Source organism: Egretta garzetta, unplaced genomic scaffold, assembly GCF_000687185.1.
Source record: "Egretta garzetta isolate BGI_Z169 unplaced genomic scaffold, ASM68718v1 scaffold306, whole genome shotgun sequence".
In the NCBI taxonomy this organism is placed as follows: Eukaryota; Metazoa; Chordata; class Aves; order Pelecaniformes; family Ardeidae; genus Egretta; species Egretta garzetta.
Window position 1 is genome coordinate 848,325 of NW_009260131.1, and position 26,287 is coordinate 874,611.

Here is a 26,287-nt window from a genome sequence, read left to right on the forward strand (position 1 = left end):
CCTGAAGTTTCTGCCGTGGCTCCGTGCCCCCCGCCTGTCCCGCCGGCAGCGATCTCATCAGGTGGATGGTCCGGGAGGAGCCGTTGCCGAGAATTGCGTGAAAAGTGGACGAGGACTGGAGTGAATAGCGTTTGATCCCGCTTAAAAATCGAGCGGCCAGTTAAGGGATGACCGACTGTTCGGCAGGCTGTGGAGCACAGCTGGTGTATGCTCTGCCCCAGTATGCTTTGGGTTGATGGAAAAACTTAAGTCTCGTCACTTTTGTGTTAGGCTTTGTTGGGTTTTAGTAAGGTTAAATGATCCTGTCTGAAGTGCACGTGAAAGAATAGCGGGCAGAGCTGTAGACATTCAAAAGGTTTTGTGTAGCTTACGCTGTTTTCTGTCACTATTTTAAGATGACTTACTCATCCCTCAGGCAGTCTGGTAGGCTGCTGGAGCGAGCTGGTCATTTCCAGGATGCAGTGCAGCGTATGGCAGGTGATGGCAAACCCTTGGGCTCGGTTTTCAGATGTCTCATTTATAGTCTGAAAAAGATGTCAGATAACACATCTCTGATCAAACCATTTTTGACCGTATACTTCTGCAGACTATAGTGAGAGGCAGACCAGGTCTGTAATGACTTATCCCTTCTTAATTTAACTCTTTTGTTGGATGAGAAGCATAGTTCCTAGTGTTTCCTTCCCAATTCCGAGGATTGGGAAGATAGTGTGACTACTTACGGATAATTGTAGCACGTACATGTGTATTAGACACCTAGAAAGCTATCTTAAAGTAGGCACGACTACGAAACATTTTCTGTCTTGTTGCTTTGAGAAAGGATGTTTTTAGGAAATTACTTCAGTGAGGTGAGGTTGGAGGGAAGGAGAGACAGAGTTGCAGTGTGGGCTTTTGAATTATTAGGTGATAGTGCATTAGAAGATAGTTCTTGTAGAATGGCTTTAAACAACTAAATTACTGAGAAACTGTCTTTGATAATAGTGTGGCATACAATAAATAGCATGTAGGGGAAGACCGTTCCCGTCTCCCACGTTTTCCTGTTCTGCCAAGTATGAGTGTGTGTCCCACCCCTCCTCTTTATGACAATGCATGGTGTCCAGAGGTAAAAAAAAAGAATCATCAATGACAGTACTTTAGTAAAAATAAAGCTTACATTTTAAATGTAAGTTAAATTACAATAGCATCTTTCTCCCAGTTGTGTGCAAAGGTGTTGTGACATCATACGGATTTATGCATCATCCAGATAAGTAACAAAACACATCAAGGTACATAGGAAGCAGTAACAAATTCCTCTTTCAGTTCTGAACTCCTTAAATGATGTTTAACTTCCACCTTTTGTTCAGAGGTCTCAGCTGGAACTTTTAAAAGGAATTTGGAATAACAAGGTTTTGAGCCCCGCGTTGGTGTCTGGACATCTACCTCCTTTGTCCCCTGTGAAATAACTGGTCCCTGAGTAACAGTGACCAGCCGCGCCTGGCTTTGGTGGATGGGTGCCTCCTGCTGCTGACTGTTGAATTGGGGGCTTCCACTCAAACTTTTTTATTTCACCATGGGGTCATTTTAAATATCTCTCACCAGCACAAATTTTTAAGGATACCTTGTAGCCTCATTGAGATTTCTCCTTTGTCTAACATGGGTTGAAACTGGTCAAGTTTAAAGTTGTTTTGAGGCAAAGATCAGACAAACACATGCATACGTGCACACAAACCTGGTGGACTTACAAAAGCTTCTTTTTCTTAAGAAACAGTGCTAAAATGGTCTTTCCATAAGGCTAAATTTTTAAACAATTGTGGCTGATCTCCACTTCTAATATCATACATAGAAGGAATGAGTATCTAGATGGGAGAAAGATAAATATGGTCGCAAGCCCATTTAGTAAACTCGGAGGATAAAATACTGAAAATGTTTTCTTGGGCATATTATTCTGCTATAGTAATAGCTTGAACTTTTTTGCTTCAGAGTGTTCCTCACTTAAAGAAGGGTATGGAATCTTGCACTTCATTTTATTAGGAGTGAAAAATCTATTAAAGTAGATTACTTCATTTCAGGGTGGTTGAAGTACATCTGATTAAGTGATGACTGACAAGGCTCTTTTATGCAAATCTGAAACAAAATCAAACAAATCCCAAATATTTTAAATCTCTAAAAAGTTTATATGTGAGCATGCTTTAGGGACTAGAGAGTGTAAATGTTAATGATTATTTAATTGAGATTACGATTTCTGATGCACCTTGCAGTTTTATTCAGCAATAACACTCAGGTGACTATTTCTCAAGGGAGTGAGATCATCATGTGAGCGCTTATGATCTTTGCCCAGTTTGGGAGCTAAATTATTCTGATACTTGGCATGAAAATTAATTAAGCACCTGAAACTTTTGTGCTGTATCAGAAGTTAGTCTTTGAACCCTTCAAGACTAGCTCCGCGTTATGGTCACTTTTTACTGGACAGCAGCTTTGTTTGTTTGAAGCATGATGCTGTTGTAGTATGCCCCATCTACACACGCAATTATTTAGGCCTCACCTGAGTGCTTAGATGATGGGTTTATGGCAGTGCTGTCCACCAGCTTGCATAATGGTAATGGTATAATGTTAATTCTTTTAGACGCTTTTCTGTCATGGTTATCTTTCTTTTAAAGGATATCAACCAGAAGCTGCAAGAAGATAACCAAGAACTGAGAGACCTTTGCTGCTTTCTGGATGATGACAGGCAGAAAGGCAAGAAGGTGTCCCGGGAATGGCAGAGACTGGGCAGATTCAGTGCTAGTGTTATGCACAAAGAGGTTGCCTTATACTTACAGAAGCTGAAAGAATTGGAAGTGAGACAAGAAGAAGTGGTTAAGGAAAACCTGGAGCTGAAAGAATTGTGTGTGTTACTGGATGAGGAGAAAAGCGGTGGAGCAGGCAGCCGGAGCTCTATCGACAGCCAAATCAGCCTGTGCCAATTAACCGCAACGAGTACTTACATTAGAGATGTCGGTGATGGGAGCAGTACTTCTAGCACGGGAAGTACAGACAGCCCAGATCATCATAAACATCATCCAAGTACTAGTCCAGAACATCTTCAAAAAACTCGGGGTGAAGGAAGCCCTGAGCATCAGAAACACAGGAGTATCAGCCCAGAGCACCTCCAGAAGCCTAGGAGTTCTGGCAGTCCTGATCATCACCTGAAAGGACCGAGTCCGGAACATCACAAAACCATTGTCAAAGCACCTGAGCAACAAAAGCACAGCAGCAGCAGTCCGGAAACTATCCCAAAGCACGTTTTGAGTAGTAGCCCTGAACACTTTCAAAAGCAGAGGCCTGGTAGTAGCCCTGAGCATCAAAAGCATAGCAGTGGCAGCCCAGATCATCTTCAGAAGCACACGCCAAGTGGAAGTACAGAACATCTCCACAAAGTGAGGGGTACGAGCCCTGAGCATCTCAAACAACACTATGGAGGGAGCCCAGAGCATCTCAAACATCTCAGTGGAGGCAGCAGAGAAGGTACCCTCAGGAGACAAGTAGCAGATGACCTGTCACCTCACCACAGGAGTATATACAATGGAATGAATGGTGGGTCAATACGTTTAGTGAAAACTCACTTTCAAAATTACTAAGGTAGTTTCGGTGCTATTTCAACTGTTTCTGGAAAAGGAATAATGTTTTATGTGAAATGAAAGGTAACAAGACTGGTGTAAGAGTTATTCCTTTAGCAAGTGTATTGCCCGGAATATACCTGTTTGTCCATCCAGCAGGCGTTGGGTGGATTAAAATAGTAGAGGAAAAGTGCATCTTGAGTGTTGGTGTAAGGTATCAAGAAGCAGCTCTTGGCCTTGATCCTGCTCTGTGGTTGGTAGATGTAAACTCTTTGTCCCTAGGTAGATTTCTGTTACATTGGAGAGGAATTGCGTGTATTTCTTGTCCTGCCTATATCTGAGTCAGCAAAATGGAGGTGAATGTCTCCAGTTTCATTTCTATGTTCCTAACCTACACTGTCTAGCTTCAAAGACTTTAAAATTTCCTGTTTATTGATGGAAGGCTTCTTATATCCTTTTCTATACACTTTGGAAAAGACCACAGATGAAGAGCTAGGATGCATATAAATGAATCTGATAGCTCCTAAAGCTTTTCAAAGCCTTGAGTTTGCATATGTTTAATTATGCCAAATTAAAAATTAAGGATCATCTTAAGGGTTTTTTTTTTCTGGTGTTGTTATTGCTGCATTTTAGGAAGATACCAAATAAACTTGCCTAGCTTTTAAGAGCTGTGTATCTCCACTGATTGAAATTAATTACTTTTTTTTAAGATAGTCACAATTTAAGTATTTCATTATTTTGAAAGACCGGCTGTTACAACAATATTGATATGAAAGAAATACATCAAATGAAATTATAAAAACAAAGTTCAAACATCCTTCTATGCTATAAAAATAAATTTTTATAGACTTAGCAGAATTTCTATAGTCTGTTCCATTTTGTTTCCTCTATGCGCTTTGAGATATTTTCATAAAGGAAATTAGTGTCATAGTTGGAAACCTATTTCTCAGACCTTTACACTTAGATTTGAAGTCAAGCACTGAAGAAAGTGAGGGATTTGCTTTAGTAAATTGTCTTGGATGGAGTTCACGTGTTTCCGTTTTATAACCAGCTGTGAGAAGTTGTGTTGACATCGGTGGAACTGACCACTTGTTGTTGGATCTGCTTGTGAGATGGAGGAGACAGTGAGCTCTGTGCCAGGTGCTGTCCTCGTCCTTTATCACGTCGCGCTCTCCTCTTGGTCCATTTACCTATCGTGATTAACTTACCGAATGCCTTCAGTTAAGATGACCTGCTCTGTAGGGATAAATTGAGATTACATTCAGTGAAATGGGTATGCTTGGCAGGGCTGACAAACCCCAAAGCGGTAAGTGTAGAGGCTTCTCTTTTTAATGGTTTTAAAATGATTAATAAGATGAGTGTATGACAACTGTGTGAAGATGTGTAATTTGTAAGTTGTAAAAGTTGGTCTTACAAAATTTCCATTAAATACTGTATTTCTTTCTCCATTCAGTTCTTTCTGTTTAAAATTGACCTGGCTGTAAGTAACGTGAAATATGGAACCAGACTGCCTAAAAGTGGCTTCTTACTTGTGCTCGCAATGTTCATCAGTCCCGTCACTGGTTATGTAGAAAGGTGATCTGAGGTTTTAAGTATGTGGGTTTTTTTCTGCTCCCAGCATGGTGGGCTTTCTGATATAGTCAAACAGTCTTGTTAAGAACTCAGCCTTATTAATAACAGTGCAATGAAGGCAGTTGTTACTTCAAACTTCAGTTGACTGGCGTCCTTTGTGCAGAGTATTTCAACTGTCTACAGTTTGGACTCGGGCCACAAGATACTGGAGGGGGCAGCTGGTGATTTGGGAGTCTTTATTGACTTTAATCTGAGCTTTGCCTGTCCTACACTTTATGTAATCATTTTTGCAGAGGACTTCTCTCACCAGTAAGTTGTCAAACCTCTCTTCTTTCATATTTATATGATTTGATGCAAGCATGAGGTTTAATTCTGACACTCGTCTGACCTTGGTCAGTGGTAAAACTCTTGACAGCTTTGCTCTGAGGAAGAGGCCTTAAACTTCAGGAGAATACTTGGTCTTGACAGCAAGGCTGAATTGTTTGGGGTTTTTCATGTTTTGATTTTGTCAGCTGCTGTGAAGTTGTGGAGAAGAACAATCAATACGGAAGTGGTAAAAGTGCTGGCCATTATCACTTGTTATTGTTGTGAAAGTAATGTGTAAATCTTAAATTGCATGTTCGGTATACGCAAACCTGCCAACTGAGGATAGATGGGGAACTGTGCATTTAGCTGTAATGAAAATCCTGATCTTTTGCATCTATTGTAAGGAATGGTGAAATTCTGAGTTAGAAAGTGGTGTGGAAACCTGGCCCTAAACTCTGATGAGCAATATAAAAGGATGCTATTTTTGATTCTTATCCCAAAATTGTATAGTAAGTATACTGTATCATGTTGTTAGAACCTACTTCTTTTTAAAATATGGAGTATATATAGGTAGTAGCTGTTTGATTGCACATCTGTGTGATTATTTTGCAGGGCACTTCCAATCTTATTGCAGTACCTGCGAACTGTTATTTGAGCAGCAAGAGTGAAGTGTTTGTGATCCTAAATGATGAGTAGCAGAGACTAACATCTTTGACTCCTTTGTAAATAAAGGAATGAACCAATTTATTTTAACTATGTAATCAGAACTTGCCGGACTCAGCACAGGTCTGCCCCGTCTTCCTTGGTCTTGACTCTGGATCGAGCTTCTATATGCTGCTAACAGCTCCCGCTTACCCGGAGTTCTGGTCTTGTCAGCACGTTTGTGACCACAGGGAAGCAATGTACTCAGTAGTGTACAGTTATCTATACCAGAACTTTGATGGTATTTAAAGACGCGGGAAATGGAGTTAAGAGTATTTGCAGGTTTCTGACAAATTGTTAAGCTAAAGCAGTTGCAATATAATACTGCAATGCTATCAGAAATATGATGTATAGCTGTAGTCTGCTTTACAGGACATGGTATATGCATTAATCATTTGGGCTTTGTGCATATTTTAAGCTGTCATGAAGTATGTGGGAAGTTACTTCAGTCTGAAGCTGTCTTTGGTCCATAGGCACAGCTGAAGGAATAAAGGATGAGGTGATAACGTTTCCTTTCATAATTTTTCTCATTTTCTATGCTCAAAGGTTTGATCTTGGTATTTTTTCTTGTATGACATGTCAGCTTTCATTTTGAGATTTATAAAGCTTTAAAAAAAAATACTTCAGGGTTCTCCTACATATTTTTCTGAAATGGGTGTCCTCAGCCTTTGGAGTGACAGAAAATGGGATGGGAGAGCAAAATTTGGCTTGATGTTTGTTAATTGAAAAGATATGTGTTTAATTTTAAAGGTTCTAACCAAGTAAAACATGGTAACAAATCTTTTGCTGTGATCACACCTAAACATTCTGGGTAATGAACACAGAGGTATTTGGGATAGAAAGATCGCTGAAATTAGAAGAGAAAATACCAGCGGTAGAAACATTTTAAAGAGAACATTTGTGCAGCCTAGGATAATACATGACAGTTTAACTCCGACACAAATACGTGGGGTCTAAGTGCCTCTATATACATTAATGTGCTTTCAGCATTTGCAATCTAAGTGGTGGTTTTTATTCGAAGTAACTTATTGTAAACTTTCTATTTTAAGAAGTCCTCTGTTTTACTCTGGGCTTTGACTTTTGTGTGGAAGGAAAGTATCAGAAGGCTTTTTGCTTTGTGCTGAGGGCATTAATGAAGAGAAGTCAAACTGCTGACTAGCACTATGTGTACTGCTGGAGGTGTGAGGATCCTTACAGAACAAATGCAACAGCACCTCTCCTTGAGCGCAGGTGTTTGTAGGCTAAATGGGGACTCAAATTTTGAACAGTTCTGTTATAAATGTGCTTCTTATAAGGAAAATAAAATCAGACAATGCTGCTCTGAGTAAAAAGAGGGAACTGCAGTATGACTTCAGAGAGAAAAACTTGTATTACTGAGTTAACTGATACCCTTTCTGTGGAAGAGAAAACATCATGCTGGCCACATCCTGCTGGCCAAACAGTGAAGTGATGTCATGTTTTGATGTAGGTTTGCTTACCTGTTGTGCTGCTTGAAGTTGAAATGGAAATACTTTGCCAGTCATTAATAGCAGTGTACAATACTTTGTGCGTGACTTGAGCTTTCCTGATGGCACCCACCACTGGGTGCCAGATACAGCATTACTCACTCTGGAGAGTAAAGGCTACAGGACTGAAAGAATTTCTTGCTTGCCAGTGTGAAGTAATTTACTATTTATTTCAGAAATTTATTATTTTAAGTGTAGAGCTCTGAAACTTTATGTCAATCTGAGTCTTTCAATTGAATTCCATGGGTTTTATGTCAAACTTGTAAATTAGTTTTAGTTATTACACACAGTAAGAGAACTGGGGCATGATACGTGAATTATGTATGTGACTAGAGCATACTGCATTTATTACCAAACTTGTGTTTTGTGGGGTAATTTATCAAGTTGAAGATGTGGCTTGTAACGTCAAAACAATGAACCTACTAGAAACTCGTGTTGTAGGGCTTTTGGGAGAAGTTTATGCTTACATATCCTTAACTTCACTGACAAAACAAGGTTTTGGTTTGAATCTTCTAATATAAGGTGGATCATCCTTCTAGCAAAACTATTGATACGCTAATGGGAAGAGTGATGCCTCTCCTTATGAAGAAACTTGCCTAGTTTCAAAGAGTTATATGTATGTTCCAGCACTTGGTTACTGAAAAAGTTCAGTGGATCATCAAAGTGGCAAACAGACTGGTGCTGACTGCAGAGGTTTGCTTCTATCCCTGTCTGTTTGACGCTAGATAGGCAGTGGCACTACACATTACGGTGGGAGGTGTAGGAAGGATTCAGCTGAACAAGTGCTCTTGTTGTGTGATACACAGCACTTCCTGTGAATTCACTACTTTCAAGTTCTATACTTTTTCCTTTTTCCCTTAGATTGCATATTCTGTTACACAGATGACTTTGTTTTGCAGTAAGGACTTGATGCTAATTCAGTCTTTCTTTGATGGAAGCAACGACACTTTCACTGCAAGAATCAGAATAGGGAATATAGATACGTTATCTTTAAACCAACACCAGTGTACCATGTATCTTTTAGAACAAGGTCTACGCTGGTCCCTGATGGGTGTGTCTGTGTTAATAAGGTGGGAGGGAATTGGTGATGACTCTACAGCTTCTGCCAATGAGTCAGTTCCTCATTTCCCCCACCGCATGCGGCGTACCAGAGTTACACAGAAGTGCTGATAACGTCCCGTTCCGTAAGGCTCCCTTCAGCCCTGTGAATAGCGTCCTTATCTTCCAAGCATTTAACCAGCACAAAGTGGAAAGGTGAGCAGCTATGCTAGCTGGCTGATTAATTTGATGTGTGCGGCCATATCTCTTGTTTTGGGTGTCTGTTGGAACTTCACTGACGTTTGACCGCAGACCTCCAGAAGTGAAAGGCTAACAATAAATCACAGTGCCATTATTGACTGTGTCTGACAAACACTCTGCAAGCCAACGCTTGTGCGCATCCCCTGACTTTACTAGTGCCACACCTGGGATGGATCCGAATCCTGGTTTTTTGTTTGTTTGTTCCGTTTGCTTCATTGATGTTTTTAAAAAAATGCATTTTCTGAGTAGTGAGTGGGAGTTTGTTTCAGTATGTACTGAAGACAATAGAAAAGCCTATTTATTTTTCATGGTGCTTGGGTCAAGATGCAAGACATTTGCCTTTACCTCCGAGAGCTCATCAGGAGCTTGCATGGCTGTTAGTGTTGTCTGCCTGAAATACATGGGCAGATTTTTATTTTATTTTATTTTTTTAGTGCCATAATGGAGAGTCCTCACATTAAAGCCTTGTCTGAGTCCTTGCTTGGAGAGAATATCTTTAACCTGAGGACAGGACCTCATGTAAAGTAGTCCTTTGCACAGCTTTCCGAGTTACAGTGTTATGATTTTATAATAGTAAAATATGTTTTTAGAAATATTACAGTGATTAAATTGTCAGATTCTCTGAACTCTGGCAGTTATAATGCAGAGTTAGAATATTATAATAACTCTTGGTAAGTGCTGCTTGCTTAAGAACTTCAGCCTTGTAGGGTATATTATGTGTGTTAATCAAAGGGTATCCTTTCTTTTCTGTTCTATCTATTAATGGAATCTTTTAGTTATTTATTTATTTTTATTTTATTAGGAAGTTAATAGTGGAGAGTTGCTGCAGGTTATGCAGGGATTGGAGATGAATGGGTTAATTAGGGAAAAGCATAGCAGTCAGTATAGCGTGGGGTTAAAATTTTGTACTACCATTCAGACACAAAGTGCATAGACGTTGACAGGTGTCAAGGACATGAAGCATTCCAAATTACAGCATATTTAATGAGGTATAATAAAGCTTTGTGTACGTAAGAAAATTACTCTAGCAATGAAAATTCATTGGCTTCTGAGCTAGTAAATCATGTCTTAATTAGTAAATTGAAGCACAGCTTATCCCAGAATGGCAAGGGTTGGAACGGACCTCGGGAGATCATCTAGTCCAACCCCCCTGCTAAAGCAGGTTCACCTAGAGCAGGTTGCACAGGACATCATCCAGGCAGGCTTTGAATATCTCCAGAGAAGGAGACTCTTCGGTCTTATTGTCATATACACAGATACATAGTTTCTGAGACAGCATTGAGAATTATCTTCAAGTCATGATCTTGATATAAATCTTGTCTGCATGTGCTTCTTGAATAGTTAAAGGGTAGGCTCTGTTAAGAGAATCAGCTAGGACTGAAATGCTGAGCTTTGAATTTTGTTTAATGCAGAAAGTAATACATCTTGATATACCACATCCACGCTTGTGAAAAGATTAAATCCAAATTATACAGTGCTTGTGGTATGACTGGTTTAACCACAACCTTATACTTCAATCTATAGAGGAGTCCACTGTGTAACTGTCAGTGTTCTTGTCTGTCTGAAGACAACTGTGCAGCACTAAGCCTTAGTAAAGAAAAAGGGATAGAGCGTTGTGCTGTGGAATTTGGTATTCTAATAGGATGCTCAGTGGTAGCTACTCTTAAGCCACACTAGCAGGTTTAGCCAGTGAAATGGCATAGAGCCCAACAGCGGTTAAAGTCCTGGGAAGTATCACACATTCCTTTGAATAATACAAAAGGAAAGGGCAATTCTTGGTGTTTGGGAGATGTGATTCATTTGGTCTGAGGTGAACATCAGCTTCTAAGTAACAGAAACTGAGGGTGAATTTGACTCTGGTGTGTTGCTCCATCGCTGCTAACGGCAAAAGTTTTTGTGTGCCTCTGTGTAAAACAGCTGGCCCTGGTCCCTGTTAGGGAGGGAAATAAACCCCAAAAAACCCAACAAAAAACCCCCAACAAACTAATTGCTTTGGTCTGATCCAGTGTGGCAGTTTCTAATTTCTCTAAGACTGTTCTTTTGGTTATTGTTCCTTTGTATGTGGATGCAATTTTCCCACACACTCACTTTCCAGCTGTGGCTTGTGATATTCCTCAAGGACTTGATAATGCAGTCTTCACTGTTAGTGCAAACTTAAAGTACTGTGAAGGGTTTTAGTAATGTTCTTTGGTTCCTTTATATATATGAATTAAGAATCTTCTATAATCTTTGGGGCATTCACGGTCAAGAAATCTAAAAGCATATCTAAGTAAATGAGGAGAAAAATCCACCCTTCTCTCTTTCCACTCTTCATGCGATTTCTTCTCTTGAAATCTGATCGCTTCTGATGGGATTTTCAGACAGTATTGTAACAAAGATACCAAACACAATGAGAAAGGATTAGCCTGGAAGAGGCCTTGGACAGTGGGACTGACAGACAGTGAGATAAATGAGTAACAACAGTAATCTCTTTCAGAGGAAATTAATTATACATGCATAACATGGTGGGGGGAAGTATATCTACTAAAGTCTTTTAAAAAATAAATACACTAATGACACTTGTCTGTGCACATTTAGTGTTTTTGTGATTTGGGGGGTTTCTTAGTACTCTTAATTCTGCAAGATACACAAAAAGGAGTCAGGATCATGATTTGAGATCTGTCCATGAACATTTGGTATGCCGCATGAAAACGTTTGCAAATTTACTGATTGTGAATGGGAAAGCTGCTATCTTGAGCTAGGCTGTCTTAAAAGATGAACAGTTGTGCAAAGGCTGTGAATTGCAAATAGCTCAACTTGTCAGTTCTGCTATAAAACTTCTGGCATATTTGCATTGTTTCTTTACATTCTTGGGGAGAGGAAGGAACCAGCAGTTTTGCATCTGAATACTTCAGCAAGTACACGTTTCTTCAACCCTTTATTTTTTATTCGCATGATTTGTGTGAACTTTGCATTGAATTATTACAAATATTATGTCAGGTTACAGAGGAGGAAAATGATGACAAGGTTTGTAATACTGATTTGTAAAAGTCCATATAGTAATTTAAGTGGTTATTTAGACTAGTCGAATGCAGTACTTTTCAAGCACTGTCAAGAGTAAGAGATGTGTTGTAGCTCAAAGAGCAGCGAGAGCCATGTGGTCATGTTGTGGTTTAACCCCAGCCAGCAACTCAGCCCCCCCAGCCACTTGCTCACTCCCCCCTGGTGGGATCGGGCAGAGAATTGGAAGGGTAGAAGTGAGAAAACTCGTGGGCTGAGATAAAGGCAGTTTAATCATTAAAGCAAAAGCCACACATGCAAGTAAAGAAAAGTAAGGAATTCATTCCCTCCTTCCCATCGGCAGGCGGGTGTTCAGCCATCTCCAGGACAGCCAGGCTCCATCACGCATAACATTGACTTGGGAAGACAAACGGCATCACTCCCAATGTCCCCCACTCCTTCTCCCAGCTCTATATGCCAAGCATGATATCATATGGTGTGGGATATCCCTTGGGTCAGTTGGGGTCAGCTGTCCTGGCTGTGTCCCCTCCCAGCTTCTTGTGCCCCTCAGCCTACATGCTGCTGGGGTGGGCTGAGAGGCAGAAAAGGCCTTGGCTCTATGTGAGCTGTCGTGGTTTAACCCAGCTGGCAACTCAGTACCACGCAGCCGCTTGCTCACTCCCCCCTCCCTCAGTGGGATGGGGGAGAGAATCGGGAAGAAAATAAAAGGTTAGAGCCGAGGGCTGAGATAAAGACAGTTTAATAAGAGAAAATAATAATAATAGTAATAATGAGAATGATAACAGAATATACAGACTATACAAAATGAATGATGCACAAGGCAATTGCTCACCACCCGCCAACCGATGCCCAGCCCGTCCCGAGCCACGATCAGTCCCCGAGCCGCGAGCAGTCCCCGAGCCGCGAGCAGTCTCCGAGCAGCGATCACTCTGCCCGCGGCCGACCGACCGAACTAACTAACCCCCCCCGAGCATGACGTTCTATGGCATGGAATAGCCCTTTGGTCAGTTTGGGTTAGCTGTGCTAGCTGTGCTCCCTCCCAGCTTGTTATGCACCTGGCCGAGCAGGAGAAGCTCAAAAAGTCCTTGAGTAGTCTGAGCACTACTTGGCAACAACTAAAAACATCAGTGTGTTATCAACATTCTTCTGGTACTAAATCCAAAACACAGCACTATGCTAGCTACTAGGAAGAAAATTAACTCTATCCCAGCCGAAACCAGGACAGAGCCCTTCTCAGCAGTAACTAAAACATCACTGAATTTTCCCCACTGGTTCCAGCACAAATCCAAACCACAGCCCCATACTAGTGACTGTGCAGGAAATTAACTCTGTCCCGGCCAAAACCAGCACAAGTCAGCAACAATACTGAATGTCTTCTAAAGGTCTCCATTTTGGTACTTCCTCAAGGTTACCCAAATGATTCCAGAGCTTTTATGCCTGTAATATCAAACTTGTCTAATTTGATCAATAGTGAGATACCTCCTTCAAGTGTTTGGCCTCAAAACTTACTAGATTTCTTTCACTGTGTCTCTTTAGGTTCCTGTGAATTGCGGAAATTGCCTTGATCAACATTTGCTGTAGGCTTTTTGAACATGTAACTTGGATTCAAAGAAAAAAATAGATGTTTTTTAGAAAGGGGCCGATTCATCACTAGGTAGCTCACATTTATGCACAGTTCAGATAAGCCTGGAGAAAAGCATTGATTGGTGATCCACATCCTTTCTTGGTTTCTGAGTCTATTTTTGTTTTACAAACAAATCTTAATGATGTTAAAAATCCATCTTAGGATTTTTGTGGTCTGAAAACACTACCGGTGACATTAAGATGGGTCTCTAAAAATACTGTTTGATTATGAGGAAGAAAAAGAACATTTCACTGAAGGCAGCTGAATACATCAAGTGGAAGCATTTGAATGCTGTGAGAGAGAATCTGAAAATTGGCTTAGATCCTTCAGAGTAGTTGAGCACTTTGCTCCTCATTGGGCACCTGACTTGCACTGAAACTGGATGTCCAGATAGAAGCAAGATGCTTAAATATCCATGCTCTTGCAGCACTCTGAATGAAATCACTTGTCTGTTACTGCCGTTCATCTTGCTTGCTTGCAGCCGTTTTAGGATTTTTTTTGCAACCTGAAGTTAAATTTTGAATTTTAAGTTTTTGCATATCATTAGGTCCATAAAGAAAACATGAAAGCAAAGCGTTCCAACAATGTTTTCTTTCCTAACCAGCTCTCCAGCCACCAAGACCAAGGGCTCTGCAGTCTTAACTAAACAGCAGAAGATGCCAGAATCTGTGTCTTCTCCAGGTACAGGTGCTGAGAACTTTTTGATGTATTCCTTGTTGTTGGAACTTGACACCTGATCTACACTCCAGTCAATAATGCTGAAAGCTACACTTTGACTGCTTGTAGCCATAGCATGCGCAAAGATTTTGGAGGACTAGGAGGACAACAAGCATCCTCAGCATATTAGAAGAAATTCTAATTTCAGCATTAAGGCATTGGGTTTTGCATATTTTGCCTTCTCTGTAAAAGTAATAAAATGGAAAGATTTCTTAGCCTTTTAGAGTGTACCAAAAAGTTGTATTCAGGCTGATAAAAATGAATTGCTGGACTGCCTGACAGCATTGAAGTGACTATCTTGGAAGCTTGGATCTCAGAGTTTTATCCTCTCAAGTCACTCCGTCATCCTGGTTTTGTCAAGAATGAGTTGGATAGCGCTAACTCCTTGTATTGACCACGCTACTGCAATTACGTCTAGTTGTAGACCAGTGGAATATTGGAAAGATACTTGGAGAAGTCCAAAAAGAGATGTAGCGCAAAAGTACTTGCTTGACCCTCTTTCATGATAACTCTACAGCAATCCAAATTAAATAAAGTGTGTTGTACTTAAACGACAAGTCAACGCTTACCTGGAAATGTGTACTTCAGGCACTGAAGCTAAGAGTCAGTTTCCTGGGCAACATACTCTATTCTACCTCTGTTGCTTGATGGTGTTTTTCATTTATTTTTTTAACTAACAAAATCGACAGAGTTGATTCTGATATCAGTTTGGAAAATGGCTATTTGAAGGATTAGTGAAGTATATTTGAATGAGAAATAGTTTTTGTTGAGAGCAAAGTATCTGTTGAATTTATCAGTATGAAAAGATGTATATTTAAATGTAGCAAACCTTGGCTCTGTCTGCTTTGTGTTTGGTAGAGGTGCACTTAGCAGGTGTATTTTTCAGTTAATTGATGTTAGATATCAATCCCACATGTCACTTAAATCTAACGTGAGAGTTTTGGATGTTCATTGTCCTTGTTCCAGCAGAAACAGGGTGTTGGACTGCAAAAATGCAGTCACATGACACTTGCTCCCAAATTTAACGTTTTTAATTTTAATCTGCAGTGGAAGATGAAAGTGATTAGTAGATTTTTCACCACCCAGAGTGAGAGAAATCCAGATAGGAAATGCTGTTTCCCAGGGAACCAGGAGCACCTTAATTCCAAACACTGAGCCTCACTCTGTCTGTGTTTTTACCCATCACCGTGGTATTCAGGTGCTTCAGGAGTGTGAATAGTCGTGCTAGTTAGATGATGAATAAACCAGCCAGTCAATGTACTCATCTAGCTAGCGTGACTGCTTGATACGGTGCTTACTAAGTACTAAACTTGTGTCTCATTACACTTGGTGAAACACAGTGGGGAAGGTTCTTTGAGATACAGTTGCTTCACTGCTCCAGAACTCTGATCAGGAATCTGGAGAGGATAAAGCTGAGAACATTCTCAATTTTAGCCACATCTAGAGACATTTGTCGCATACATAAATAAACATATTTTGACAAACATCAATTCCTGTGTTTTAATGGTGTAAATTGGAAGTAGCTCTTTGACCTATGGATTGCAGGCTCAGTTCTCTTCAGCATGTAAACACCATCCATTTAGGAATCCAAATGTGTTTCTAATTCAGGGCTCAAGCCAGCTGCAAATCTGTGGAGGCCCAGGGGTGGATGAGATTGTAGATCTTGGCTTGGCATGGTGCTGACTAAGCTGCCATCTGTGGGCTTATCTGCTTTCAGCTCCATCGGTGCTTATCCCCCATGCCATGCAAGATGTGGCCTGGTAGCTGTAAAGCAGTCAGCTGGGCTAGAGGCTGACTGTGTAGAGGTGTGAGATTTTAGTGATAGCTAGTCAGGTAAGGCTTGGTATAAATTTCACTGCATGCCAGTTTGCTTATGCCTGTTCCTGTAGGGTGGGGAGTACTCTTGAGAGATCTGAACATCCTCTGCCCTCCTCAAAGCCGCTGCAGTGGGGTCATCGGATCTCGTATCCTGTTATCTCGCTCTGTTTTTGTGAATCTGTTTTTAATTGTGTATTATGTGGAAAAACTTAACCCTCAAAAACCACGAAGATGAACTCTGAAAAACCCAAACCCAAGTAGAGATCAGATCTGAAAGCCACCAAAAAAAATGTTCAGTGTTATCTATTTTGCTTCTGTGGTATGTCTAAATGTTGCTGAATTCATTAACATCTGGCAGAGGGAGAGACTGAAAATCTCTAACGTTGGTCATGAGACTAGCAACACATATATGCATATTCTGGAAATTGCCATTGCAATATGTCCGTTCTTTTCAGGCCCAATTTGTCGAGCCAAAAACTTTTGCTCTGGTTCATGCTAGGTACGATTGCTTCTGTGTTTCAGTGAGTCCTGTGAGCTTCTGAAAGGTTCAAAGCAAGTCTGTGATCTCAGAGGTACCAGACTGTGGTACCAGCCAGCGGAGCTAGAGGTGGGGAGGACATTGCTGTTCTCATTTTGCTTGCTTGGTTGCTGTGAAAAAACATCAGAAAGTCCTGTCCTTGCTCCAGCTTCCAACTGCAGAGTTTGAGCCTGCAGAAGCTTGTGGATGAGCCTTGCAGATGAGCCTTGCCTGACTGTTAGGAGATAAAGCAGCTCTGACTAGAGAGCCTTGGCTTCTTGGCTGGAGGTGGATTAACTCATGGCCGTTCTAGCCCTGAGATGTCTAATGTGCTGACCAGGATAGCATTAATGCTTGGAACGTGCATTGATTTACATGTGTGAATGCAGCCAAGGTATTGGTTGCACAAAGTCAGAAAAAATGGCTTCATGAAGTTGAGACCTTGATGTGTGTAGCGAGCTGTGGATGCACTGTTAACCTGAGTAAACTCTTACACCTCTTAGTTGTGCCCGCTTATTACTTAAACTTTTTATCAGTAGTTCTCAAAACAATTTACTAAGGAAGCAAATATTGTGATTGTCATCTTGTGCATGAAGAACAATGGGCTAAACAAATGACAAGACAGGATTAACTAGCCACCAACTAAACCTTAAATCCAGGTTTCCTGAGTCTTAGCTACTGGTTATTCCATTGCATCATACCACTTTTCTAACAGCTTTTTTTCTTAGGTAAGTCTGTTTCAAGTGTGGTGTAAAAATTGGGGCTGAGGTTACTCACATGTCTAGAAAACACCTTTATGAACAATTAGCTTGATAGAAACATTTTCAATGTGTTTCCTTTCAAAACCAATTTTTAAAGCCATGTTTCCTTCCTTCCTGAGCTTCCTGAATTATGCTAACCAAGCTGGTGGGGAACAAAGCTATTTTTAATTATACTTTGTGTGTGTGCAGCAGGCATATTAGAAGTTATTCATGTGCCTTTTGCATTTACAGGGGTGCTTAAAAGTGTCTTTGCACATAAAGTGATTTGCAGTAAATCCAAACTTTCAGTAAAAACAAAGTGCTGTAATAGTTTTATTAGAGGAAGCTATATTTTTCTGTCTTGTTTCTTGTGGCCTGTTTTTAATATTGCAGTATAGTTGCATAACTGTAGTTGTCTTCATTGGGGAAAACAAGATGCTGCTAGTAATCGGAGGCATGGTCAGCTATCAGCTGGGGATTTCACGTTGCTAACTGGTGCAATCAAAAAGAGTATTAATCTTTCATCAGAATAAAATTAGAAAATGAAAGCTCTTATATGCTAAAAAAATGAGAACACAATATTTTGGCAAGGTGATCATTTGGCCCTTAGTATCAATCAATGGTGTGGCATCTTGTGAACGTGCCAGGGAACAGGGGAAGTGGTACTTAGCAGATATAAATCTCTGTGGGTCTCAGTCTGAACATCCGCGTGACTTGGCGGATCTGGAAGATAGGAATGTGGTGAACTGGTGAGTTTTGAGGGGTTTTGGCTGAATGCCAGCAGGCTCATTTCTAGCAGGTAGGTGGTGTTGCTGCTGCTACCTATCAAGTACTGCTGTCTGAAACGTTTGCTTAAAGTCGTGTGCAGCACTGGCTGTGTTTGAGGGAAGACTGGGTAAAGGTTCTCACTGTCTGCCAAAAGATGGAGGTTTCCTGTACAAAGCAACTGCAGCAGAGTCATTTCTAAAAATGTTTATGAATGGCACCCATCAGAATTCAGTCCAGGATTTTAAAGCTTTGTAATAATGTACACTCAGTGGGGAATCGGGCTTTGACATTCAAAAATGACAGCCTAAACATTTCCAGTCAGTGATATGTGATGACAGGACTACAGTAACGATTCTTGTTATGAGTAGAAAGTTACTGCAATTACAGCAGCTTCCTGCCATGCTAAGCAGTGAGTTTTTAATGGCACTTCTTCTGATAAAATATGGTCTGAGTGGGATGTAATGTTTCAAACCTGTGCAGAGATTAAAGAGACATCGGTACTGTTACTGTTTTAATCTTGCTTATAAACTAGAGCAAACACCAGGTTGTGTGTCCTAGGCATGATTTAGCAACCTTTTAGGTCTTTCAATTATCTCCTTCCTAATTAGATTGGTCTGATTATTTAGTACTTGAAGTAAGTGCATATTTTTAAGTTCTCAAGGCAGTAGCTTTCAGAAAAAAAATCACTGCTTTTCGTTTTACAGGCATTTTCTCTTTCATGCTGAAGTATGGGAACATATGGTGCTGCTACTGATGTAGCACTTGTCTAAACATCTTTGCTTGTAAAATTTTCTGCAGAGCCATATAGTTTTCTCCTGTAAAAACATTCCTAATGTATTTAACCAATTTTGTAATTACAGCATGGGATTATCATGGTTTTGTCATTGTAAACTTATACTGTATGTAGGTCAAAAAATTAAACTGTGAACCCCAAATAAGAAAAATGAACAGTAAGTAGTTAGAAATTCAAAGAGACTAGTAAGAAATATAATAGTGATAATTGCATAAAAATAAAATTGTTTATAAAAACATTTCCCAGATATTTTGAAAGGGTCAAAATAGTAATTTTATTTTTAAGCTGAACTCTTGGGAAATCATTGGTAGACAGTAGACACGGAATCCTCTAATACAGTGTCCAGAACACTCACTTGGTAACCGGTTAGGTCTCATGTTTTGCGTTCAGCCTAGCGAACACACTTTCCAAGTGCTGGCATTTCTTCTGCCTGAGCCATCTGAAGCTTGAGTCATGAACAGGCATTAAAAAATGTAAATAGCAACACATTAATCTATATACAATGAAGGGAAACTGAAAATGTTTCTGAGACTGAAGACTTTGGCATAGCTGGAAAAGGTAGAGGATTAGAATAACCAGAATACCTTTGTACATTACTAGACTGTTAACCAGCATGAGAGATGATTAGCAGGAGGCTAACTGGCCTGTTAAATAAACTTCTTTGGAAATCAGCAAAAATATTTCTCTTGGGAAATGATGCAGATCTAAAACTACCCTTCTTACATAGTGGTGGGAAAGCAAGGATCCTGATTAATCTGGTCCTCCTGAAGTAAAGTAGGTTGCCAAGATATGGGTATGTGAGAAGCATCACCCATATTACCTGTCGCTTGAGGAAATGCTCTAAGATGTTGGGCTGGTGCCAGACTGATGACGGGGCCTTGTGCTGCCCTGTTGCTGTTACCCAGCAGCTTGAGCGCATGTGAGGATGGAATTGGGCAGACTTTGAAAGACAAGCTGCCAGAAAATATCCTAGCTTGTCTTCTAGGAATATGGGCAGGTTGTATTAAACCAACACCTGAACCTGAAGCACCTCTTGCTACTTGAATGCCCGCTTGCCTGTTTCAGACTCTTGTGTACTGTACAACAGAAATGCACGTGTGTGCGGATATGTGTGTTGCAATCTTGCTTCTTCTGAAAACAAAATGATTCACTGTGCTGTCAGGTTGCAGATACTGATCTATCTAATGAAATCATTTAGGGTTTGATACCGCTTTTGTTTATGCAGGTGGCTGAATTTATACACTTGCATGTTCCCACTGAGTTCACAGGCTTTTAGAAGCAGGATTGGGGGTTTTTTTAGTGGTGTCATGGAAATATGACATTGGACTTAGAAATTTATTCCAAGGGAAGCACGCAGCAATCCCTTTTTTCCCATAATGTTCTGGTCTGAAGGAAATCTTGCATCTGTTCTTTCACATTTTATTCTTCTGCTGCCTGCTTTCATTAAGATTGATAATTGACGTGGAGGCTCCCAGTCCAGGTTTGAAGACAGTCAAAAAATTGTTATGCCCTTTCTCAGCTTTGGGTGCTGCATTCATTGATCACCCCAGGGCTGGGCTCCTGCCCTCACTGAGGACATGGTAGGAGCTGCCTCTGCAGCTTGTAGTAGCAGGGGAAGCATGTCAGGCTCCTTCTCTGCTTCACTGGAAACACTGAACCACAGAATCACAGAATGGCAAGGGTTGGAAGGGACCTCCGGAGATCATCTAATCCAACCCCCCTTTTAAAGCAGGTTCACCTAGAGCATGTTACACAGGACTTCGTCCAGGCGGGCTTTGAATATCTCCAGAGAAGGAGACTCCACAACCCCCCTGGGCAGCCTGTTCCAGTGCTCTGTCACCCTCAAAGTGAAGAAGTTTTTCCTCATATTCAACTGAAACCTCTTATGTTTCAGTTTGTGCCAATTGCCCCTTGTCCTGTCACTAGGCACCACTGCAGAGAGTCTGGCTCTGAGTACAGAGCTCTTGACAACCCATATACCCTGTAAAACACTACAAGGGGTGAAGCATCTTCAGTCTCCAGGAAAGGAGAGTGAGAGAGCAGCTCCAGCAGTCGAGCCTGGGGAGCTGGAGCAGGGAGGCAGAGCACTCTCTTCCCCAGAGGGGTTACAGATGGAGTAGCAAGCACACAATTGCTGGAAGCTGAAAGGAGAGAGAAGGATGAACTGCACAGGATCTCCTTTCTCCTCACTCCTAAAAGCTGATTGCCATCTCTAGGGAAATGTCACTCAGATGTGAAGGTAGTGTTGTAGCTGTGATGGGAGCGGGCTGTTTGATGCTGAAGGTTTGAGTCATGCTGTAGTTGGCACAGACGATAAAGTTGCTCAAAAGAGAATTTGTAGTTTCTGAGGGTTTTTTGAGAAAAAGAAACTAGGTGAGGTTAGACAGATTCAGAGTTATATTATGGACTGCATAGGTTGGAAAGTGAAGGACTCTGAAGAAGGGAAAATGTCATAATCCAGTTACCCAAAGTCGGATTATGGTGAATTTGCACTGTTTTTTAACAGTATCCCTGCTTCCAGAAAACAGAGGTGTGGGAGAGCAGAATTAGATTATAGGGGCACCCAGAGCCCCAGCATTTCTGAACTTGAAATGCTAGGAAATGATGTAGGCAATGACCACTTATATATCACTTTTTTGTGGGTGATAAATATAATAATTGAAGGGTTCTGTTATGACTATGCAGTGTTTTAGTCAGTCACAGATATCAGTTTGATATCCTTCCCCCCTCATTCTGCTATTGGATGAAGAATAGGACGTTTATTACAGTATCTGCCAGCCATGGTGTTGCTGCCATCGTGGTAACACTGATCCTGACTGACTCATCGTGGGCGCTCAGGATTTTTACTTCTGAGCTCCCCATGGCTTTTGGTGTCTGGAGCACTTGAAGGTGCCCTCTGCAAGTCCTCTCTCATGATTGAGGGTGGGGATGTATGACTGCAGCTACTTTAGCAATCCTAGAAGTTAATAGTGTAGAAATGTAAATGTTTTTTATATACCCTCTCCACTTCTACCAGAGCTTTCTGTAAAGCAGGGCTCTTCCCCTGCGTATTGGAAGGCAGAAGTCGTTCATTATTAAATATTTAATTTTTCAAACAATTGCTGCCACAGCATCGGTGAAAAGTCTGTGTTAGTTGATGAACTCTGCTACTAAGTCTGAGCTTTCCTATTAAAAATGGAGAAAGCAAAATATGTTTTCTATTCACTTTTTACTAAATTTAATCTTAACGATTTGTGGAAGTCATTACTGTGAGTCCTTTGATTATTATTGCTCTTGAAAAAGCAGTTATATTGGAAGGCCAGCTAAAAGTCTAACGTGAGATTAAAAACTTTACAGTGTTGGTTTCTCTATCAGTTATATGGGGCAGGGATGGTCTCTTGCTGCCTCTTATAAATGCAGTGTAGACTATTTGCAGACAAGAACGGAGGTAATCCAATTATGTGGATTCTCAGTTTTGCTATTAAATAGCTACGTTCTCTTTTTATACTTTGTTGCTGCAACAATATATATTCTTAAAAATTAATTTGTCAGCCATCTCTCTTCCAAGTGCAAAATCCATTATACCTCCTTTAATCTGGCGGGATTTGAGTGTAGACTCAGGGGAGGAATATGGACAGATTCAGCAATGTGGCAAAAGAGGATGAGTCCAGCAGTACAGAAGGATCTAATAAAGATTTTCAGTGGAAGATCCAGATGGCTTTCACTACATTGCTCTTTCAGCATTGTAGAGCTGCTTAAAAGCTTAGCGATGGGCATGTAAACATAATCAGAATGATCTATCAGGCCAAGGACAATGCACGTTACTCTGAAATAAAAAAAACCAACCCAACTTTGTAGGTTTGGTTGCAGTCGCCTTAATGCCTCGAAGTTGCCCTTTCAGTGTGTAGAGCCTTATACCTTTGGCCCTGAATTGTGGTCATTTGCAAACAGCTCTAACCTAATGTGCTGAAGTGATGCTGTTGTCTTCTCTCAGCTTTTCTGTGCATCCCTCGTTTTAAGTACAAAAGCAGCATTTGCTGATTTGAGGACTTGGGCTTTTAGAGGGCAAAGTATTCTTCGTTAAACTTGGCAGTACAAGAAATCATGTGGTTTGGGGAGTCTGCTGCACACTTAGAAGTTCAGACCCTGTTGATAAGTAAGCTTTAATTAAATCTGGGTTTGGAAACTATGCTTTGGGCATTGCAAAAGAAATGTTAGGTAGATCAAAGTCATAGATACTGTTGACCAGAATCCTTGAAAAGGAGAAAGGTCTGCCCTTGTTTTCTTACACAACACAAACCCAGCTGAGAGTTGGGTGTGAGAGTCCTCTCTGTCCTCGTAAAACACAGTGCTGCCCTCTGAGTGCTGTTTTAATGCAGCACTTAATGTTTTCTGTTTGGGTTGTATTTTCTTGCCTTTCATATGTTGGGTGCAGTGTAGTAAGAAATAAGCTTAGTTTCTGTTGCTTATTGGTAAAAGATTAGTGCATGTGTCTTCTACCTCTGTATAATAGTTTGTCAGCTAAGCTTGGGATCATATCCAGACCTGACGTGACTTTTGTAGTTTCAGCAGGCTGTGCCTGTTCCCACGAAGACTTTTGCCCATACTGACACTGAGATGTATCACTGCAGCTCTGCCAGTGACTAAAAAGATGAGACTCTTCTCAAATGTTTCGTTTTCCTTGATTTATTTTTGATAGTGGGTGATGTATTATTCAGAGTGCGACAGGGATGTAGCAATTCCTCCTGGTTCCTCTTGTTAGTCCTTGTCTAGCAGATGTTTAAATGACAGTGCCATCTGATTAATGCGGCAGCATGAAGTTTATGGTGGTATGAAGTTCCTATAGGTGCCTGTGCTGTAGCACTTGGAAAAAAATCTCGTATTAACTGAATGGGGGAAGAATCTGATGATTAATTTTACGTGTGTCCGTACATGGTAGCATTTATTAATTTAGGGGGTCACTTGTCTTATTTTAAATCAAATAGAAAATGTTCACTTAACTGCACAAATAGGTCTATCCATCTATATACCTATTATCATTTCAGATTAATTAAAGTGAAAGCAGTGAATTAACTTCAGTTACGAAGGCTGCCATGCATTGCTTGATAATAATTTAATTATATGTTACATAGATAAAAGGCACCATATAACTAACATGTTAAACCGCAAATTTTTGGTCAATCATTATGAGGTTTGTTTTGTCTTGTTTTCAACTGATTATCAAGAAACTTAGCTAAATAGTCTTACAAAGGTAGTAGGTTTGAAAGCTTTCTTGAATAATTTGTAATGCTTAGTTTTAATCTTATGACTATTTCTAACTATAGCCTTAAGTACCTTTAATCTCTCGGTTTGTCTAAATGGTAATTCTGATAAATTTAACATGAACCAAAGGTACTGTGGGATTGAAAACTTTCCTGGAAGGTCACTGAGAAGAGATATGGATATTATTATTATTTTTTTTTTGATTGCACAGAGCTAACATGAAATTGCCATTCTGTTTTAAAAAAGTGTAACTTCTCTCTGAGGCAGAGAGAGCGGAGAGTGATCCTGCGCGGGTGCCTGGGGACTGACATCCCACTGCCAGGGTATGTGGTGAAAAGCTAAATGTTTATCAGAGACAATTTTTATGTTTCCAGTTTCATCGTAAGGTAATACGTGCTTCTCTGGGAAAATACATAGATGTGGGCTACATTCACAGCCCTGCCCCTTCCATGCAGTATATATGCTTTTGTACAAAACTCCAGGTAGGACGTGAACCTCTTTGTGGGAAATTCTAAATCTGGTTCAAAAGGATAGGTCAAGCGCAAGAAGGTACACAGTGTGGTAATGTATAGGTTATATTGTAGCTATACAAATAAGCTCAGGATTCAAATATACAGGCTATCTGAGATTCAACAATAAGAGAGAAAGTAAGATTAATACAAGAGCATTGCCAATCTATTACTGTACGGATGGCAGGAAATTAGACCTGCTCTCTGCAATAAATTAATATTATGAAAGTCTATGAGACATCCTTGCTGTGTGCCTCACTATATCTAATGCTTCAAAAGGAGAACTATACGTGAGCAGCTCTCAAGCTGTTATGTCATGAACTGTGATTACATTTCTGGAGATTGGAATAATTTTTTGCCTGTTTCCTTTTGACATTGCTTTGGTGACAGCTAAGGGCCAGCAGTGTTTGCTTGCTAAATAGATAATGGTAGACTGATGACTGTTGTCCTTGAGGAAATGCGGATTCTCGTCACTGATATATTAAAAGCCACGATTACTGTGAACATGATTTTGGCTGTGTGTTCTAGAGCTTTTTCTTCTTAAGGAATTGCATGAAGTATTTCACTGCTTTTCAGGAATATAGAACTAGATGGGGAAATGGGATGATGATGGTTGCTGTCGAAGCTGTGGAGAGAAGTACACGACTGTGCAGCCTTTAGATGAGGTTCTGCTGTGCTGCAGTTATTCCTGTCATCACTTTAGGTGAGGTTAAAGTCAGTGGAAATACTCGCGTTGATTCCTGTTTCTGAACAGTTGGCCTGTGAACAGGCATATGGAAAAAGCCATGTGAGTGGGACTTGCCTCGCAGTGCAGGGTAAAAGGACAGGTGAAGCAGAAATATGCAGTAGGTGCAAAGCTTTATAACTCCATATAGATGGATAAGGTGTTTCTGAATTTATCAGAGACTTTTCTTTTGGAAACTTTGTTTTTCTTAATATCTCAGATCTTTTAAAAAAGCCAAGAGAGTTGCCCTGTGTATGCTTTGGTAGCTTCTGACTGACAGTGTGATGAGCACTTCAGATCCCAGTGCTGTGACCCTGTGTTCGTCACAGTAACAGATATGTTGAAACGATAAACCCAGAATCTTGAGGGTAAACCGGCAGAATTGTGTGAATTCCTTGAATGTATCTTAGCATTAGATGTTCTGGTCCTTAAGTATCTTGAATGAAAAGAGCATAATGTGCTTTTTCAGTCACCCCCTTTTCTAAAGATGTTAAAAAGAGAAATCCATATAAAAGTATATTCTATGTTATTTCTTATATGCACACAGGAGAGAGCTTCAAAGCAGACTCAAGAAAATACTGAACCAAGATTGGGCTTGTTTTCTTGCTGAACAGCAGAGTCCTTGAAGCAGGAATAAAAATTAGGATTTGAATTAGGATTGCCAAGAGCAGCAATTGACCTCGCAACACTTGGGGTGCTGTAGGTTAGCAGCTGACATGGGTAGTTCCAAAGTACTGTTTCCAGCCTGTTCAACCCCATTTTGGTTTTTAAGAAAAATGGAATGTCAGAAGGAGAAAGGAAATTTATGTTGCTGCAGAGAACTGGTCACACAAGAATTCTCTTCTGATTTTATTTTCACGGGAACATATGTTTCATACTT

The 26,287-nt window shown here is 40.5% G+C and overlaps 1 protein-coding gene across 1 annotated transcript in view; it reads left to right on the forward strand.

Annotated features, from left to right (window-relative positions):
* The first annotated feature begins 2,612 nt into the window (after window positions 1-2,612).
* CCDC85A (coiled-coil domain containing 85A) overlaps window positions 2,613-26,287 on the forward strand; it is a 79,936-nt gene continuing 56,261 nt past the window's right edge. The window contains exon 1 of the mRNA XM_035896982.1: window positions 2,613-3,549. Within this exon, the coding sequence (XP_035752875.1) occupies window positions 2,613-3,549 (937 nt within the window). The remainder of the gene's footprint in view (window positions 3,550-26,287) is intronic.